General features: G+C 37.0%; 1 protein-coding gene across 1 annotated transcript in view; it reads left to right on the plus strand.

Moving 5' to 3' along the window:
• The window catches only part of LOC126483828 (fatty acid synthase-like), a 394,620-nt gene that overhangs the window by 309,250 nt on the left and 69,149 nt on the right, over window positions 1-16,221 (plus strand). Inside the window, exons 26-27 of the mRNA XM_050107027.1 lie at window positions 8,613-8,795; window positions 14,066-14,264. Coding sequence (XP_049962984.1) covers window positions 8,613-8,795; window positions 14,066-14,264 — 382 coding nt within the window. The remainder of the gene's footprint in view (window positions 1-8,612; window positions 8,796-14,065; window positions 14,265-16,221) is intronic.

Genomic DNA, 16,221 nt, shown 5'->3' on the forward strand with positions numbered 1-16,221 from the left:
GAACACTGAAACTGATGCATAGATTGTTCCATTGTGCCATGCCAACATTATGCCAGTAACATCAAACTTTGCTGTTATGCATGACACCACCAAACAAATACTTGCCACTAAAGTGAGAAATGGACATATGCAAAGCCTGTTTGTGCAGAGTGTACTGTAATGTGTTACAGCTTACAACTAATGGCAAACAACCATACACACACAGTCTAAAAGGCAAAAGCAAAAGCATCTAAAGAATGGAAGATAGCACAAATCAAAGAAAAACAGTCTTGCTTCTGTAAGATGACATTAATATTGTATCATTAACAATTTTAGATAGAAAACAAGAGCTCAGCCTTCATAATGAGTATTCCATAAACAGTGGTTGAGATTGTTGTCACTTATGGTCATGGGAAAGACTATTACATTCTGAAACTGGCTTTGACAGGCCAGTTTTAAATGTCCCACCTATGAAACCAAAATTCTGTAGACTGAAGCAAGAGCCCTCACATCTAGCAGTGTAACACCACAACTCTGGGTTGTTGCCATAGAGATGCATACAAAACTGCATTACATGATTAATTGTGACAGATGCACAAAGCAGCTACAATAAGCCCACTTTAGCTTACAGTGCTATCCTTTCACCATACAGACTTTAAGTATACTGACATGATTGTCAGGAATGTTTAGAACAGTCTGAGCCAAAAACTGAACTACGCAACTGAGGATAACATCAAGCACATCACCAGAAATACAACTCACTGTAATATAAAGTTGTATTATTCTCTGAGTGATACAATAAATCCTGGTTGAAGAAGTGCTTCAGGAGTAGCCCAACACATGGGTGTGACTGATTCTGCCCCCATCCCCCTCCCCCCACATAACTGCACCCACGTGACATCTGAATGTTTTCAATAAGCAGTCACTTGCGTAGCTTATTTTCAGAAGCATTCAATGTAAACAGTTTTATCTGTCTAATGCTTAGCATTTGTAATATTTCCATTTCACTTGGACAGCTTGAAGGATAGCAATTATAATATATTTTCACTTATTTAGCAAAACATAAGAAGTTTGTTACTTAGAAAAGATGAGCTGGTCATACCACTGCTGGAAATGAAAAAAATCTAAGAGTATTTATACAGATGTGGTATGCGTAACCAGATGATCATTTGAAAGTCATGTAAATTGAACAGGTGCACCTGAAAGGATGAAAGTTAGCACCCCTTTACTGTAGGTGTAATACAAGGAAAATGGGAATGGCTGTACACATCAAAAGTAAAATAAAGTCCCTAATCATGAACCAAAATGAGTACTGTGTTAAACAATACTTTCAGTGCTGTGCATTTGCAAGTACATGTATGCAGTCCTGGTACATGATGAAATGTCCATATTACAATACAATAGCATGCTGCTAGAGGAGCCAAAACCAAATGATACAGTCCATTGATAAAGTTGAGTATGGTAGGGTAATTTGTTTTCAGGTGCAGTGAATATGTTGTAGCTGTGCTAAACAAATACAGACAGCTAATGGGATCATCTGGACTGGCCTGACACAGTCACAATATTTCTACTGCTTCCAAAAACAAAACTCCACTTTATTGATGGCATGTATCATTTTGTTTTGGTGGCTCTAACAGCATGCATGCTATAGTACTGTGGCACAGAGATTTCAATGTATACAATGGCTGCAGATGTGAACCAAGCATTATTTTTGCATGTGAAATTTGAAGTTTATAACTGGAATAGAATTTAGAATTTACGAGGTGAACCACGTAAAGAAGTTTTTGAAGGGCTCACAGTAGTTGAGAAATTTAATTCTTTCCCCTAAAATTTTTGTACATCATCATGAATACAGTTTTACTTGGTGGAGGCCATGAGCAGTGACAATGGAAGCCAAGAGAAGTGGTGATTAACATCTGTGCTCAAATTATTATGTGTCAGGAAGAGATACAGAGGACTTCCGCTCCAAGCAGAACATAAATGGATACTACAAGTAGTACTGCGAAGTCTTCACCACTCTATCAAACGTGCAAAAATAACACATTATGCACAAAAATATTGAAATTCCAAGAAAAAATTAAAAGCAAATTGGAGCATTATTTGGCATGAACCAAGTAAACTTGGTAAGACAAATGATGTTAAGTTACCCAATGATAGAAACAGACAGATGATGTTAAATGTATAAGGGGTGATCAGAAAGTTTCTGTTTGAGAGCTTTGCTGCAGCATATATGCAAAACAGTATCGCTCTGATGCAGATGTATAAGCACCGACTTGTAGTAAGGGAATAGTGTGGCATTCATGCCTTTCCAACATGCATGGTGTTATTACCAAATGTGTCCAAACAGAATTAATATGCTGTTTTCTTATCTTGGCTATTGAAGGACAAACACGTAGCCATCCCTTGAAGAATAGAGAATATGTATGGAGCAGTATGTCTGTTTAAACCCACCATTGTGCAAGTTCCATGCCGATTGCCATTTGACGCAAAACATCGGTCAGTCTGTGAGGCCAGCCTCCAAGTATTGCAAATGTTGTAACGCAGAAGTTACACCAACTGAATTGACAGACACTTGAGCACCTGCCCCACAATTCTGATCTCTATGCATGAAATTATTATGCCTTCATTCCCTTAAAAAGGGCCTGGAAGGGTCAACAATTTCTGTTGGATGAAGATGTGCAGCAGGTAGTTACTAATTTCTTCATGCAGCATAACACAGTGTTTTACAAAATGGTCATCATCAACCTGGTGCATCAGTTGCTCCAATGCTCATGATGATTTTGCCTGATTGGCAAACTGATTCTGGACTGTACAACCTTTGAACAGAAACATTTTGATCAGACCTCATATATCATTGGTCACTAAATTAAATGAGTTCTTCCTGATAACAGCTGAAAACACAAAGACCAAAAATTGACTGCCAAATGGAGGAGATCCATTAGACTTCTTAGACAGCCATAACATATTCCATCACCATACATCAGTGTTGCCAAATCACCTATTATGAAAGATTACAAAAATCATTAAGATACTAGAAGATGATAACTATTCTAGTTATGATGGTATTTCAGTCAAAGTACTAATATCTTGAACTGATTTAATAACATCTACCTTTTTGATGTATTTCCTAAAATACAGAAGTATGTAGTAGTAACACCCATTTATAAAAGAGAAGAAGAGCAACTGATGTCTGATTGTAGACTCATCTCCCTTCTTCCTGTTTCTCAAACATTTTTGAGAAGATAGATTACAACAGAATATTGGACCATCTCTCTCAGAGGTTAAACAACTCGGTTTGGCTTTTATAAGGCTTTCCTACTGAGAAAGCAATATATGATATCTATAAACTATATCTAATATAACTAGACAAGAAAAATTATCCTGCTGACATTTTCTGTGATCTTGCTAAAGTCTTCAGTTGTATAGATCACAAAGTTCTACTATCAGAACAGAAATGGTATGGCATTCAAGGCATCTCCTTGTTGCACAGAATCTTAATTTAACAGTAGGAAACTGAATGTCACATTAACAAATAATACACCAGAGATAATGTTTAAATTTTGGATGAGAAGATATTAAAAAAATGTTGTCCCATAAGGTCTGCTGCTTGGCTGACTACTCATTTTGAGTTACTTAAGTAAGTTATGCAGGACATTTGAAAAAACTTCAAAAACTGTGATGTAGCTCGATGATATAAATGTACTGATGAAGTGCTGATACATCTATATCATACACAGCTACAGAATAATGGGGCTGTTTTACATCTGGTTCACAGCAAAACAGCTTAACCCTTAGTCTTACAAAGATTCATATTACAGAATTTCCAACAAATAAGAGGTGCTTAAAGGTACTGAGATCAATATGCAACTACTGTTCCAAGGCATCCAGATAGATAATAAACTCTCTTGGCACTCTGTGGATAAGTTAAACAAGAAGCTCAGTTCTGCCTGCTTTGTACTCAGAGATCTCTCTTATTGTGTCGATCTGGAAACAATGCTGCTTGCACACTTTTACACAGTACTGGCCGACGTCTTACTCTCTTGCAGCACTGCTGCTAAAGTAAAAAAAAAAAAGTATTTATTTTATAGAAGTATGAAGGAAGCATATTGTGAAGTTGGTAAAAGAACACATACAATGTCCAGAACTGAAAATATCTACATCTCCTACTGACATCCCCAGATAGCAAGGAACTATTGTACTTTTATTAAGTGTAATAAGTGAAATATAGTAAAAAAAATCACAGTTTCTTTGGGATGAAAGTCTGCACTACTTGTTTCAGGGTGACAGTCAGACACTGATATTGTTCTGGAATGTTCTTACATGAACAAGGTCTGTGAGGCTGTGGTTGGCAATGAGTGGTAGGTTGCTCAAGGATGGATTGAAGATAAAGTCCAATGAGGCAGTGAACTTGAAAGTCTGTGGACACTGTAGTGAGGTGTTCCTTGTTGGCTTGGCAATCTGAACTCTAACTGATGAGCTCTAGAGACATCCAGCATAACATGGAGCGTGAACTGACTGCAGAGCGTTGAGCGGCAACCTAAATACCTGCTGGCAGACAAATACCGGCTTGGTGCTTGAGGTACACATGACTCACAGAAGTGAGCAAGTGAAACTATGATACCACTGTTTGTAGCACTGCTTATGTCTCTGGTGATGAGGCTGGCACCACAAAGTACCATGGTGGCTGCTGGAGATTCGCTTGACAACCACCCGGCATGTTTGTGTTATTGTTGCATGTTTACATCTGATCTCCAGAGATAGCATTGTTAGTGGGCCAGAGCTTCAGCAACCTGTGTTATGTCACTGTACATTTGGTGGCTATATCACAGGTAGTATCCTGGGGTACAGCATTTCTCCACCAAGGTATGGTGAGGGTTTGCATCAAAATGTCCAGGAGTTCACAGATGGAAGGCAGGAAATCCTGCTAATGGCCTGAGTAATGTTCGCAGTTGAGGAGTAGCTGCAACTCTGTACAATGGAAGAGGGCCCTGTGACAGCACAGGGGACCTTGTGCTTGAGGAGTTCTGGAGAGATGACTGAGCAGAGGCAGCACAGGTCGTGGATTGTCAGAATTCATGTTGCATCCTGTGACATCGCTTGCATGATAACAGTGCAATAGCATGAAGTGAGTGGCTATTCTAGTTGGAGGCCAGCAGAGCCAAAGAGGCTGGTGGAGCTGAGGAGACTGATGGAGCCAGGGAGCTGGTGGTCCTGGTGCCAGTGCCATTGTCACCATTGCCTTTGTGTTGGAAGGACAAGTGTAGGGTGCACTGGTGACTGATGCACCAGAGGCATATGTACTGGTGGTGGAGACGCCTACTAATGATAAGGATTAAGAACAGACAGGGAGCTGAGAAGCAGCATAGAGGATGTCACAGATTGTCACTATGCAAAATTGGAGTTGTAGGCAGGATGACAAATGATTCCTGTGGTACTAATGGAGGTGCCTCAGAATAGTGAGTGTGTGCAGGAGCATGAAGAGTCTTATAACAGACACTGAGTTGGTCCCATAAAAGAATGAAGAACATGGTAGTGAGATCTGCACCGGAGTTGTGGAACCAAGACTGCGATAGACAGGAGCACCTGTGTAGGAGAGGAGAAAAGCTCATTGTGGAGTATCATTGTGAATCGCAGAGGCCATAAAATACTATTCCAGTTATATGAGAGAGGTGGGCCATGGTTCTAACTCTTTGTTGAATTCCTGAGGTAGCAGTGGCTGTGTTGTCCATGCCATGCCATGGTGAGGGCAGCAACTGGGTGGGTTAACTACTGTAATAGAATATCAGAGTCATGTAAGTGAAGCAGTAAGTGTGCCAATACATGTGCAGTTGTAGTGACATACTGGAAGGGGACAGTGGGCATTAGAACATATGCCCTGAGAAAACAGCAACAATGTAAAGTAGTGTATAGGTATGGAAGGCAGCTCTGCTCATGTACTTAAGGGCAAAAAGTCTGGATGATAGTAACTATTGGGAGTAATCCTTAAGCCAATTATCTTCATTGTCTTTGTAGGTGGAATGAGGATATTAAAACTTTGACCCTTGATACAGAAAACTATTACTAAACTGTGCCAGCTGTGATCCTCACTGAAACTGTAGCGATTGTCACTGGAGGGGAACAACACACTACTATTGATGTGCTGAGGTAGCGAGGAACTAATGCACTTCTATTAAGTGTAATAAACAGGATATAGTAACACAGTTTCCTTGGGATGTCTGTTCGCACTACTTGGCTCATGCTGAAAGTAGCCACTGGTGTTCCACTGGAGCATTCTTACTCAAACAAAGTCTGTGAGGCTGTTATCATTGTAGAGCACTGCTCAAGGATGGATTGAAGATAAGAGTCCAGTGAGGCAGAGAGCTCAAGGATAGGTTGAGATGTGATCCAGTGATGCAGGAGCTCAAGGACAGTAAGGACATTCATACAGACTATGCGTCCCTAACTAGAATTCAGAATGGAGTGTTACACTGATGTAAAAGTCTGTAATATGTTACTTGTGAGCACCAGGCAATGAATTTTGAAAAATAAAATGAAATAATACCACATTAGCTGCTCTTTCTACAATTTATCACAATGTTTGGACTTAGGGATCTAAATTCCATGAAACTCTTATTTGAATTAAACAGATCCTGACTATGTCGGTAAGAAGTCAGCTTTTAGTTTGTGTAAAGCTACATAAATATTTTGTTTGAAAAAATAGAGGAAACAACAGCTAAGTACTATAAGAGGAAAAGTAATGATTTTTTAAAAAGTTGTTGCTTTTAGCTGTTTATGTACAAGTTGACTCATCCCAAATGCCTTTTGCTGTGAAAGAACTTAAGGAGGGACTGAATTCAGTTAAGATGGAAAAGAAAATGGAGTTGATAATATATGTATGGATTGGATCAAACGCCACAGTGACAAAAAAATAGATTTTACAACTCTTTAACAAGTACAAATGGTGTACTAGTAATATAGGACAAGTCAAGTGACATAATACAAAGTCATTGTGAACAATTTATATATCACAGAAATATTTATTTTTGATGAACAATTGGTTGTGGGTAATATTACCAACTGAATTTCACTAGTATAAGTTCAAGTGGATGCTCATAATAGCAGGATGAAAGGAAGGACACATTTTTATCCCAGTGCCACAAATAAATACTTAAATTTACTTTTTCTCATTTTGATTCAAATTAAAATACAAAATTTTTATCCTCATCGCATAAGTAAGTTCAAGTAAATACTTGACAGCATGGAATAAATGGTAGAACACATTTTAACCTATGATATAAATAAATTTAGATTTTATAATTATAATTTTTGCTAGGGATACAAAATTTTGTCTTCAAGACATAAGTAAGGATTTTCTTTTAAGAGTATTTTTTTCTTTTAATTTTTTTAAATCTAAATGGTTTCCTCTATTTTTACTGAAAGAGGCCTTGCTACTGTAGGAAGTCATTAATTTTATAAAAAGTTTGTTCTCTGAGGAACTTTTTGGTTTTCTTTTGAATACTTGTATTTTATTAATTTCCTTTTTTTATATTGATGCAAAGCTTGTTGTATCATTTTATTCCTGATTCAGTTACTCCTGTATGGACTTTTGTGATAGTTGCAGAGCCTAGGTGGAAATTTTTCCCCTGTCTTGCTTTATGCTTGTGAATATCACAGTTTTTCTGGAATAATTCTTTGTTACTGGCTACAAACATCATCAGTAAGTATATATATTGATTTGTATCCAATAAATATCCTGAGAGTCTTAAAGAGGCATGTGCAACATGTTCTGGTAGAGACCTCACATATTAGGCTCACTGCTCATTTTTGTAGTTGAAGACTTTTTCAACTCTTGTAGCATTTCACCAGAAGATAATACCATAGGAGAGTACAGAATGGAAATGTGGAAAGTATGGCAAAGCAACAATTTTCTATCAATAATATGACAAACAGCCCTCAGGGCAAAACATGCATTGCTAAGAAAGAAACCAATAGTGAGTAACAGTGATAGAAATTCACATATAGAATTGTTGCAAATTGTATCACAAGATTATTCTACAGCTTCCTCATCCATCGCATATCTTCTTATTTAAGAATTACTTTTTTGACTGTGGGTATGATGTATTTTGCCAGGCAGATTCTTATTGATAAATGTATTTTTGTAGGTTTTTTGTCAGATAAGAATATTATGCTTCCAGAAGGCTGATCATGCTGCATTAACATGAAAAATGCTGTGAGAATTATATAATATCAAATAGTGCTGCTTTTTATTGTTAAAAAGTTCCTGTAAGTTCTATTAACCTTTTACAGTGCTGTGTGTTCCTGATGCTTCCAATCTCAGTTACTCTTTTGTGAAAATTCAACTGAAAATAACAAAATATGTGTATCACCAAACCAGGAAGTAATTTCATGAGGAGTCTCGCAAGGTTTCTTCATAGAGTCATAACTTTTTCTTCTGTAGTGTAATGACATTTCATCATAACATTACCTCATACCTAGTTTGTTTTTGTTTGCAGATGAGAGAAACATTGCAACAAATGGCAAATCACATGTATTTTTGTTTTTACCTCCCTGATTATTTTCTCATAATGGATTTATGAAATGAAAAGCATGTCAGGCATGGCGTAGTTAAAGTTTCTTTTGTTTGGTATTTCCAGGCATACTTCTCAATAAAGCTGTACGTTACCAATCATGATCCAGATAAAAAAATACTTATTCATTCTGGTTGCACACCATTTGGTGTAGCTACCATAAATGTGGCCTTGAAAGAAGGCTATAAAGTGTGGACAACTGTGGGTTCTGATGAGGAGCGTACTATCCTGAAACAGACATTTCCACAGGTAAGAGGTAACTGAAAGAAGAATGCTGCTGTAGTTAAATCTTGTATTACATTTTGCTTAACAGAGCTGATTCATCACTAGGTTAAAAACACTGAGTTTAGATGTATTCCAGGTGGTGAAGGATAACACTTTACAGGTTTGAAATATCTCGCAGTTCTCAGGAAACATGTATCAAAAGGAAATGTATAAACTTTTCTTTTCTTTCTCTCCATCACCAAGTTGGTTACTGGCATAATTTGTCTCAGATTGAATTTAATTGCCCAAAAGGAGGACTACATACTGAGGAAATCACAGGAAAATTGTCCAAATGATGCAAGACATAAGTAATAATGATAGTAAATAACTTTAAGTTTTGGATCTATACAGTCCTGTAACTGACACAAAATCTTTATGATGTGAAGTTCTATAAGGTACAGAGGTGAAGTATTTCAAACAAAGGAACTCCAGGTTGGAATATCAACAATTTAGGAAAAGATAAATTGCTACTTACTGCAAAGACGACACATTAAGTTGCAGCCAGGCACAATTAAAAGACACATACACATAAGTTTTTGGCCACAGCTTTCATCAACAAAGAGAAACACACACCACTCATTCACACAAGCAGGCACACCTCACATACACATGACTGCCAACTGCAGCAGCTCAGACTGGAATGCAACTGTCATGTGGAATGGAAGTAGCAGTCTTAAGGGGGTGGGAAAGGGGGATGGATAGCAGTGTACAAATGGGGGGGGGGGGGGGGGGTGCATGGACTAGACTTCCAAAAGTTGCAGTGTTTGGAAGTTGCAGGGCAGGAAGGTGCAGAAAACAGTGAAAAGGAGAAGAGCAGGGAAAGATTGATGGGTGCATTGGCAGAGGGTGGCACACATAGAGAGTGGGAGATAAGAATGGGGAACAGGTGATAAGATAGAGGGAGTGGAACTGTTGAGTGGAGGGTGTGGGGACAGTATGTTTCCATAGGTTGAGGTCGGGATAATTACAGTAGCGGAGAATGTGTTGTAAAGATAATTACCAGCTGCGCAATTCAGAAAAGCTTGTGGTGGAGGTGAGGATCCAGATGGCTTCAGTAGTGAAACAGCCATTGAAATCAAGCATATTATGTTATTATGTTCAACTGCATGTTGTGGCACAGGTTGGTCTACTTTGCTCTTGGCCACAGTTTGACAGTGGCCATTAATCTTGGTGGACATGTGGTTGGTTGTCATCTCAGTATAAAAAGCTGTGCAATGATTTCAGCAGAGCTGGTACATGACATGGCTGCTTACACAGGTGGTCCAACATCTGATGCCACAGATGAGCCTGTGACAGGGTCTGGGATGTGATCCTTGTGTCAAAGAGCTAGTATTGGGAGTGGCTTAGGGATGGACTAGAATGTTGCGGACACCACTTTAGGAGGGTTGGGAAGAATCATGTATAGGATGTTGCTCATTTCACGGCATGGCATAGGATGTGGTTCAGTTGTTACCTGAGCCATCAGGATCCTCCCCCTCACCACCAGCTTTTCTGAGCTGCGCAGATAAAAGTTATCCTTACAAATCATTCTCCATTCCTGTAATTATTCTGGCCTCACCTACAGTAACAAATGCCCCACACCCTCCACCCAACAGTTCTACCCCCTCTCTCCAGTCATATCCTTCCCAATTCTGTCTCCCACCCTTTTTGGGTATTATCCTCTGCCATTGCACACACCCATGCTTTCCTGCTCCTCCCCTTTCTCACTCCGTTTTCCCCACCTCTCCACCTTCCTGTCTCAAACCTCCCAAAACTGTGCCTGTTGGAAGTCTAGTCACTGCACACTCTGCCTGACAGTGCTTCTGTCTCCCCCCACCAATACAGTGCTATCCCTTCCCTTACCCCACTGCTCCAGATTGCTGGTTCCATCCCATGTGACAGTTGCATTCTGGTCCAAGATGCTGGAGTTGGGGGTCATTTGTGTGTGAGGGGTGCTTGCTTGTGTGAATGAATGGTGTGTGTTTCTCTTTCTTTTTCTGGTGAAGGCTGTGGTCAAAAGCTTATGTATAAGTGTCTTTTAATTGTGTCTGTCTATAACTTAATGTGTCATCTTGATGGTAAGTGGCAATCTGTCTTTTCCTAAATTACGAGGTATTTGATGTATTCTTAGTTTACTGGGTGTAGGTTGCTTCCATTGTTTATAAAGTTTTGGAGGATATCATCATGTGAATTCTCAATCATTGTATATCATGCATATCTATTGAAGCTCAGTGAAGATTTGTTTTTAAGCTGTGCTGTGGATAAGATCTAAGTTTTTTGAACTGAGCTATTTGCATTTTGTTTCATTCAGATATAGTGCCAGTAGTGAAGAAATATTAGATTTGAGCTCCTTCAGTTTTTGTGAAGTAATAGCTACTGTTGGAAATATAAGATAGTTTCTGGTAGTTATGGTCCAAGATGATAGGCAATTTATCCATGATAACACCATGCCTGTATCCATGATGTCACCATATCTATTACCCTAGAATGTATCACTCCAAAACATGTGCTGTGTGTAATTCTGCACTGTCAATGCTTTATGTCATGAAATACATATGGTCCCAATCAGTGGTATGTACGTTGGTAACAGATTACATTGTTAAAAGAGAGGCATATCTTGGACTGTAGTTGTTATGTCACATGTTAGGTGAATCACAGACACAATGCTGCAGTTGGTAAATATGTAACAAGTGAGATAAAAAATATTAATTTGCACATTGGATTAATTTTATCATTTAGGGAATGGTGGGAAAACAGAGATTATTATGCTCTCACTTCGAAGCAGAACACACTAATAAACAAAAAATAATACTATCTTATGCATCTGTAAGATACTCTTGACACTATTGGTAGATGGGGCGTTACTTCTCATGGCCTGCATCTCAATAGAATAGGGAAGGATATACTGGCTAGGTTGATAGCAAATTCTTTAAGGGGGGGACACTGCAACTTTTTTAGGTTAGGCTCATTATCTACACATTCAATATTGAAACAAAATATATCTGAAAATGTTAAGCATAATATTTTTGAAGACAAAAAAAGTAACAGTAAATTTACTACATCAGAATATCAGAGGTTTAAAAAACAAAATTAATGAATTTCAGATCTGTTTAGATGAGCTACAGTGTACAAAGCCTGTCAATAATATTTATATTTCTGAACATCATTTAGGTAGTGAAATTGAAATGCTTAATATGGAATGGTATACCTTAGCTTCAAAGTATTGTAGAAAATAGATGGAGAAGGAGATGTTGCCACTTACATTAGAAAGGATCACAATTATAGAAATACTGACATTCTTAAATACTGTAGTGATCAGCATTTTGAAGCATGTGCCACACAAGTAGAAACACATGAAAGAAAAATAATTATAGTCACAATATGGCTCCAACTGGTAATTTCCAGCTATTCACTAAACAGCTTGATGCAGTATTAAATTTCTTAACTTCTAAAAATAATGAACTAGTGAAGATTTTAGTTTAAATTTTCTGGAGGATAGTTACTCAAGATCCATACTAGAGTCTCTTACCACTCCTTATAATCTCATTCCCATAGTACAGCTCCCAACCAGGGTTAAGGTACCAGCAGCACTGCTGTAGATAAAAGTTTCATAGATACTCCCACACTAGCAAACCATAGTATAAATCCAATATTTAATGGCCTTTCAGATCATGGTCCCAGTTGCTTACATTTAATATAGTGGGGTCTGATTCAACTAATAAGAGGAAGTGGAAAACTGTACAAATAATAAATGAAACAGGAACTGAAGGTATAAAAAACTGTTTGAGGAATACAGGCTGGAAAGATGTATACAATTCACCCAGGATAAATGAAAAATATAATTGTTTCTCTGATATGGTCATTGGTCACATTGAAAACTGCTTCCCTAAGAAAGTAATCAAAGCAAATAGGTTAAATTTTTCAAAACCTTGGATTACAAATGGAATAAAAGTATCTTGCAAAACAAAAAGAAGACTGTACTTAATGTCAAGGGAAAACAATGACTACAGAGTTGCTGATGCATCAGCTTGTTAGAGGACAAAAAACAGAGTTAACGATAAGAACCTAACCAGAAGTCACATCATACAATTGTTTAACGTCTATGCTCTGTAACTTATGGGTTACACATAGTACCAGATTTTTTAGATGAAAAGTCAGAAAAATTCACTTCTGTCTCATATTTGCATTCACTAGTATTCTTTGGCTTAGTATACTGAGAGTAACTCATCTTTGAGGATGAAAGTGTTTATTTCACAAATGTCTGTAATAAGGTCAATGCATGATGTTGACCCTAGAACCTCTTGTAGACAGTTTTTTAAACATTTGAGAATATTGACAATAATCTCACATTTCAGTTACTCCCTTATGAAGTTGATAGGATTAATAGAGTACACCGAGAAAGTTCATAGAAGAACAGCACATTTCATATTAACAAGAAGTAGGGGAGAGAGTGTCACTGACATGATACAGGATTTGGGGTGGACATAATTAAAACAAATGTGTTTTTCATTGTTGCAGAATCTTCTTAAAAAATTTCAATCACCAACTTTCTCCTTTAAATATGTAAATATTTTGTTGCTGCCAACATACATAGCAAGAAACGATCATCATAATGAAATAAGGGAAATCAGAGCACCCACAGAAAGATGTAGGTGTTTATTTTTTCTGCACACTGTTCAAGATTGGAACAATAGAGAATTATTGTGAAGATGGTTCAATGAACCCTCTACCAGGCACTTCAATGTGATTTGCAGAGTATCCATGTAGATGTAGATTAAGTTCATTATCAATAATTAATCACAGGTCAAATACAATAGTAACATTGAAGGAAAAATGACTTACACTATTCTTCACTCAGCCTTGATGTGGCACAGGCAGATGTGCATCTATTCAGTTGTAAAAATATTTAATATATAATAAAATTAACTTCAAATATGAAACCAAACTTTTTCAACCTGATAAACAGTTCATCAACCAAGTAGTTGCAAATACTTGCAAGGTATAACAAGATATTATAGTCATGTTGAGCTACAGACAAAAATATTGACACTGACTGTGGTCAGAACCCATACTTTCAGATGATGAAACTGGTATTTGGACAACTTGTATCACGTCACTCTTAAGACCAACAACAGTGCATCAGTAATGTAGTGTTTGTTGTATTCCTATGCTATGAATAAGATTTAAGACACATTATAATGTGAATATTGACAATGTAGCATTAGAATAGTGTCTGAATTTTCACTAACATTATTTTTTATCCATCATGTATCCAGATAAATGATGACTGTATCTACAGCTACGATGATCGAAAAGTATACAATAACATCCTCCTTACAACCAAAGGACGAGGTGTCTCACTAGTAATAAACACACTCACGGGAGACAAGATGGAACACTCACTATTTTGTGTTGAATACTTTGGAACTTTTATCCAGCTAGCACAAGCAGACCTTGACAAAAATCACAAATTAGGTAAGTTTCTAGCCACTGTACAGGAAATTATGCTGTTGGGATATGTTAGCATTTAGTTCTCTTCTACTTATATTCATAGGATGTTTCTCCTGATCTTCATTAGGAATTTCCATTCAGACAGAAATTTTATTGGATGATAACATGAGAAACAAATGTAAAATAGCATAGATTTGAATCAAAATTTGTTTTCTTAAAGATAGTATAGCATTTGCTTTTTTAATGGAAGAAACTGCAGAATTAAAATAATTAGGTGCACAGGAAGTTGTGCAGTGATTAAGCCACTGATAGTGGACTCATATTCAGGAGAAGCAGGACATAAATCACAGTCTAGCCATCCAGATTAAGGTTTTGTATGGTTTCCCTAGATTGGTTAACATGACTACCAAGATGGTTTCTTTGAAACAAGTAAAGTTAATGTGTTTCTCCATCTTTGCCTAGTCTAAACTTCAGCATTTATTTATTAATTTGCCATCCAGAGGAGGTTAAAGGACAGTATCTATCTCAGAAATAACTGAATGAAACTGTTATCTGCAGAAACAAGAATAAATATCATTTGAGGGTTATGCTGTGGGAATTAGTGTACTGATGCAGAACTAAGCTTTCCAAAAATGAAACAAACACTGGTTGACCCAGTAACACTACTGGTAAAGAAGAAACTTCAGCAGTTTTTCTGTCAGTTGCTAAGCACTAAGAAGCATCTTAATTGTGAAGAAATGGGACAAGTATGTTTTATTGTAGTTAATATTTAGCTTCTGTCAGCAAAACTTGGTTGGAATTGGATGTGGTGCTCAAAATATCTTAATTTGTAGTTTAATTTGAGGTAGTAAAGAAGAAAAATATAGATACCATCTAGTTAAATTTAAAAAGGAACAAACAGGGAACTTAAACTTCATAGCTAGAATTAGTCACTTAGGCATGAAGAAGGAGATAGAGTAGAAATATTTAAATGATTGATCAAATAATAATTGTAATTAATAGTTCCACTTAAGCTTGCTTTTATATCCTTTGGCTTTATTTGAGTCCGGGGTACATTGCCACGTTTTCGTTATGATAAGTTAATATACTTAGCTTGAAAAAGTTTTTTACCTTTATCTTTGAATTTTTTTATCTTCTTTCTGTTTATCTGTTTATCAAAAACATGTCCTCTTGAAAATACTTTGAGGTCTGGCCTGCTCACTGAGCGGATTTTTAAAGAGCCGCAGTATTTTGACCGTGCAAAGGTAGCATAATCATTAGTCTCTTAATTAGTGGCTGGAATGAAGGGCTTGACGAGAAATCAACTGTCTCTTAATAAGTTTTTGAATTTAACTTTTGAATCAAAAGGCTTAAATTCTTCTTTAGGACGAGAAGACCCTATAGAGCTTAACATTTTACTTTTATATAGTTTTTTGTTTGTCTTTCTATATTTAATGATGATGTTTTGTTGGGGTGACATGAAGAATAAATAAACTCTTCATTATTATATCATTTATTTATGTTTGTTGTTTTGATCCATAATTTATGATCATAAGATTAAGTTACCTTAGGGATAACAGCGTAATTGTTTTTGAGAGCTCATATCGACAAAGTAGATTGCGACCTCGATGTTGGATTAAGAAAAATTTTGGGTGCAGGAGCCCAGTGATTAGGTCTGTTCGACCTTTAAATTCTTACATGATCTGAGTTCAGACCGGCGTGAGCCAGGTCGGTTTCTATCCTAAGATTATTAATCCATATTAGTACGAAAGGACCATATGGTTGAAATATTTTTTATGATATTGATTAATATTAATTAGATTACTATTTTGACAGATTAATGTGTTGAATTTAGAATTCATTTATGTAGATTTTTTCTACAAATAGTATTGATACTTTATGATTTATTTATGTTTATTCTGAATTTTCTTTTACACTTTAACACCTCCCCCCCCCCCCCCCCCCTCTCTCTCTCCCACCACACACACAAGGAAAAAACAAG

This window comes from Schistocerca serialis, chromosome 6 (assembly GCF_023864345.2).
Source record: "Schistocerca serialis cubense isolate TAMUIC-IGC-003099 chromosome 6, iqSchSeri2.2, whole genome shotgun sequence".
Taxonomy (NCBI): Eukaryota; Metazoa; Arthropoda; class Insecta; order Orthoptera; family Acrididae; genus Schistocerca; species Schistocerca serialis.